The sequence below is a fragment of the Besnoitia besnoiti genome, chromosome VII (genome assembly GCF_002563875.1).
Source record: "Besnoitia besnoiti strain Bb-Ger1 chromosome VII, whole genome shotgun sequence".
Taxonomy (NCBI): Eukaryota; Apicomplexa; class Conoidasida; order Eucoccidiorida; family Sarcocystidae; genus Besnoitia; species Besnoitia besnoiti.
Window position 1 is genome coordinate 2,410,119 of NC_042362.1, and position 4,913 is coordinate 2,415,031.

Here is a 4,913-nt window from a genome sequence, read left to right on the forward strand (position 1 = left end):
TGCAAGCACCGCCGTCGCTGGCCGCTGGCGCCGAGGACGGAGCCATTTTCCTCAGAGACTGTTGTTCAGCGGAAGATGTGCGCGTCGCTGTGAAGCGTCGGGGCGATAGTCACGAGAGAGGGACTTAGTTCTTTCTGCCTCTCTCCTCTTTCGTCCCCCAAATCGTTCTCTCTCTCTCTGCTTCAACTTATTTATTGTCTCCTCGCTGAAAGATGCCGACAGCTCCGCTCGCACGGCCCTTCTCTCCGTCCAGCCCCATGGCGTCTTCTTGCGCCGCGGAAACCACGGCTTCGTCTCTCGAGGCCGACTCTCCCTTTTCGCCTGCTGCTGAGGCGCCGGCGCCTCTGCCTGCCGCGACAGCTGCCTGCCTCCGCGTGCTGGAGGCCTTGGGGCAGCGAAGACTCGAGCGGCCTGCGGCGACCTCCGCACGGGAAGACGACCCGCTTGCGTCCTTCCTGAGCTTCTCTGAAATGCACCAGCTGCTGCAGGATGCCAGTGCCCTGGACACCCCTGCAAAGTACGCACACATGCTGCACGCCATGTGCGTCTTGGCGGACCGGCGCCTCGAGGAGACTGCGCGCCGCTGGCGGGAGGCGAAGACCGGTGCGCCTCTTTCCTCTTCTTCCGCGCTCAAAACGAAGAAGCGGCGTCTCACCGTCGATCCAGACGCCGTCAAGAGAGAAGAAGCCCCAGAGGACCGCGGAGTGGCGGGCGACCCGGTGCTCTTTGAGGACAGCATGACTCGAGGAGACTCGGAGTCTGCGGCGGGCTCTGCGCGCGCGGAGGGCGACACGGCGCAGGGGGACGAAGGAGAGGATCGGGACGGCAGCCAAGGCGACTCAGCGGCCTCTGACGAGGAGGAGGGAGACAGAGACGAGGGGGACGCCGACCGCGAGTCCGGGTCTGACCCCGCCGAGAAGCGACACGAGATGGCAGCACACGTCGCAGGCTTGCTCTTGGGGACTTTAGAGAGTCTGCGGCGCCCTCCTGCGCTGGGAGCAGACGACTTTCTCGACACCGTCACTCACGTTCTCACGCGCGTCCTCTACGCGCACCAGCCAGTTGTCGCCAGCGCTGCGCCGAGCGACGAGCGACCCGACGCCTCCAACAAGGCCGAGCGGCCGCAGCACTCTGACTTCTCTTCTTCCTGCTCGTCTTCCTTCTCTTCTTCCGGGTGCTCGTTCTCGTCTGTCGTCGAGTGTAGACAGGCGTGGCGGCGCGGCGTCATTCGCCGCTTCGAGACCATCGACAGACTCCTCTCGCAGAGCTCGTCCTTCTTCTCCGCGAACAATCCCGCGGCGCGGGCTACCTCCTCGGCGGACGCGTCTTCCCTCGCGGCGACGGCGAGTGGGGAGGAACGCTGCCGCCGGGCGATGCGTCTCGTGAGGCGATGGGCAGCGTTCCTCCTCGAGCTCGAGAAGATCCGCCGCCAAGCTGTAGACCGCATTCGCGCGACGAGCGAGGAGGCCCAGGGTCTCACGCACATGCTCTTTCTCCCCCAGGAGACCGCCCCTGCGGAAAAACACAAGAAAAGGAAACCCAGAGGCGAAGTCGTCGTCGCCGGCTTCAACGATGCGGCCCAAGAGGGCGAAGAACAAGCTGCGAGCGAGGAAGTAAGGTGGCCTCGAGCTCACACAACAAACTAGTCGGGCGAAGCTGTCCCCGATCCGTGTACATATACGTCCAGACACATGCACACTGGTGCATACACATGAATCTATAGATATATATATATATATATACACGCATACAATATCTATATATATGCGGACAGGAATGAGGAGTCCCAGTGTGCCGGCTAAGCGCAGAACGGATAGGTCTCTCGAGTATGTCTTTGTCATGCGGCTAGGTCTTTTCACTATCTACCAGCCGTGCGAGTCTCTGCTGCTTTCCCACCATGCTATCTGCCTCGCTGTGCGCTTCTCTGCAGCAACGTATTGAGGCTAGGATCGTGGCGACGGCGCAGCTGCTTCGTCTGCCAGCGCTGCCTCCTTTCGCCTTCCCGACGAATGCCTCTGTTGTGGAAGCGCGCGGGAAATTCGAGCGGTGCTTGGCTCGATGGAGAGAAGAGCGCGTAAGTCATCGGTTTTTTCGCGTTTCTGGTCCTCCCCAGTTTGCCGCGCCTGTCCGCCGTGAGAACCCCAATCTGTCTCCCTGCTCATCTCCGTCCGCCTGTTGTCTGCGTCTCCTCCTGTCAGGCGCGGAGCGGCGGGCTCTCGCGCGGGCTGCTTTTGCAGTCGGAGGCTGGAAATTGTCTTTCCTTTCTACTCTCGTGTCGCTCGAGCCAAGTTCCCGCGGAGCTCCGCTGTGCGCGTCTTCTCGCGGTCTCGCGGGGCTGCTGTTGTCGCGTGGGGTCTCGGCTGAGTTCGCCAGCTTTACGTGTCTTCTGGGTCTCTCGTGGCAGGCGCGGCGCAAGCAGCAAGAAGAAGAAGCCATGAAGAAGGTCAGCGCAGCGGCGTTGATTGTCTCCTACGTGACGGCGCGCATGAGGGAACAAGAAGACGCTTCCTCCGCTCTCGCCGCGGCGCTCCCAGGATCTTCGCAGGCGCTCGCGGCGCTCATGCGCCAGCGAAGCATCGCCCACGCCTTCTACCTGCTCGGGCTGAACCCCCAGACTGCCACAGTGCCGATGGTAAGCGAAGAGGGACGAGGCAGGGAGGGGGGGCGAGGGGGGGACGGAAGCTGAAGGGGCGAGGTGATACTAGGACTGGGAGTGAGCGGCGACAAGCCGTGAACGCAAGGTGCGAGCCGGGGAGTCTTTTCGCTTTTCTGAGAGGAAAACGGACAGCACATTTTGATGTTTCGCTGTTTTATCGAAAGACACAACCTGTCGCGGGTCTCGTTGCGTACGCTGAAGCTCCTGAGATCCGTGAAGACTGAAAATGCGCATGGCGGCAAAAGGTCAGGGAGCGGGCCGCCCTCCGCCGACACCTGATAGACTTCCCAAGGCGCAGCTGAGCTAAAAAGTGAGGCTCCCACGCTTCTACTTGCAGCGTGCTGCTGCATGCAACGCTTTTCCGAAGTTTAGAGATTCACTCTGGTCGTGGACCAGCGTGGTCGCAGAGGCGAAGGACGTCTGCAGCAGTCTGCCGAGCTTATCCAACGTGCGGAGGGGCTCGAGTTTCCAGCAGGCAAGCGTGCAGCTCTTTTGATTTCCATGAACGGAGTTACATATAGGTGAGCGCGAGACTTAGCGCTGGCTGAGCCTTTCTCCTTGCGTTTGAAAAACGTGCGCGCTTTTTTTTCAGGTCGAGGCTGTGAAGAAGAAGTGGCGAGTTCTACTCCACCCCGACAAGTTCCACAGCGTCCCTCATCTTCTGCATCAGGCCACGGAAGCCTTCAAGGGAGTGAGCCGGGCGCTCCGTTTGAATACTTTCGGGAGTCATATTCCCTGTGTATGGACTGCCTCGTGTCAGTGGGCTGCATCGCGTGGGGGACCTGCGTCACTCCGTTTGCAAATTTACTATGCCATAGCGAATGCTGGGGTCTTCTGTGGCTTCTACGTCGCGCGGCGTGTCCTCTGGGCTCTTTGGGCTGTGCCGCTTTTCCTTGTGGAAGATAGATGAACCCGTGGTAGCCGCTGCTTTCCAGTGTTCAAGAGTGTTTTTTCGCGTGTCGGTTTGTGTTGCAGTTTCAACTCGCTGTCGAGGAGGCTATTCGCGCCATCCAGCAGCGCCGCGTGGATCCTGGCTGGGCGCAGCCGCCGCCTCCGCCGGATCCGTCTGCTGCGGCGTCGCCTTTGGCCGCTGGGGCTTCGCCGTTGTCTGCGCCGGGGCCTGGCAAGTCCCCTGCTCCCCCTGGGGGCCCGGGGGGCGCGGCGCCCAGCAGTGCGCCGCCGTCGCCGGCGTCACCGTGCCCGCTCCCGACGCGTCAGTATTTCCCCGAGTTTTCCATCGAAGTCGCGCCTCGCCGCAAAGCGCTCGGCGCCTTCCTCGTCTACGTGTCTGCGGCCGGGGCAGGGGCAGATCCCGCGTTTTCGGAAATCACGGAAGTCCGCGTATACATCCACCGGCCCGTCCTCGGCGGGCCCCCGGGGAGCTTGACCCCGTCCCCCGAGGCCCTGTCGGGGGTGATCACGCGGAAGGTTTCGCTGGTGGGCTCGAAGAGAGAGGAAGAGAGGGCGGTCGAGGAGAAAATCGAGGTGGTTGACGTCGTACAGCCGCTCTGCCTGGGCGAAGAGCGCCGCTACTGGGTCGGCGTTCAGGTGGAGGGCCGAAAGAAGGACTTTTCCCTGATTCGCTGGAGCCCCGTGCTTCTCCGCCTGGCGCTCCCGCCCGCTGTAGACGCGGCGGAGGACTTGTCGCGGCCCTGGTCTTCCGGCGCGTCCCGACGCGACGAAGGCGCGCAGGCAGCTGCAGAGGCCCGCGCCCTGCTGGCGTTTTTGACAAGTTTTTCCGAGGCTTCGTTCCTCGACGGGCGCATGCGAGGAAAAGTCCAGGAGAGCATCAACTCACTCAAGCGTTTGATGCGCCACATCTCGAAAAAGAAGATGAAGAAGGGGGCAGAAGGCGCCGGGGCCTACGGAGTCGGCACACTGCCACACGAGCTGCTAGTTGAATACCTCGCGACCGCGAAAGAAGGGAGGGAACTGCTTCAACAGTGTTTAGAAAAAGGCAAAGCGTGGGCCGACCGCACTCAGTAGAGAGTGCTTGCCGAGTGGACGAGGGCCAAGACACGAAGTGAAACGCCCGTGTAGTTCAGCAATAAAAATAGCTGTGTTTGGCCGTTCCGCAGGCGGATATGTGACGACAGCTGCGCTCCATAGTATCAGGGAGGAGAGACGGAATGCGCCACAGACAATTTCTAGTGTGCAGATGGGCGTAGCCGCGCGGACGATTCATGCTACGGATTCTGAATCACGTGTGAATTCCTAGTCTGTCGAGACCAGGGAATCTCTGCGATCCGCTGTATCA

At 61.5% G+C, this 4,913-nt stretch overlaps 1 protein-coding gene across 1 annotated transcript; it reads left to right on the forward strand.

Moving 5' to 3' along the window:
• Positions 1–212: 212 nt before the first annotated feature.
• BESB_079450 (uncharacterized protein) lies at positions 213–4,642 on the forward strand (the record flags this gene model as incomplete). The annotated part of the gene is made up of 5 exons (XM_029366307.1): positions 213–1,613; positions 1,931–2,074; positions 2,405–2,632; positions 3,249–3,347; positions 3,632–4,642. The coding sequence occupies 5 exons, from the start codon at positions 213–215 to the stop codon at positions 4,640–4,642; spliced, it is 2,883 nt and encodes a 960-aa protein (XP_029217738.1).
• Positions 4,643–4,913: the final 271 nt, after the last annotated feature.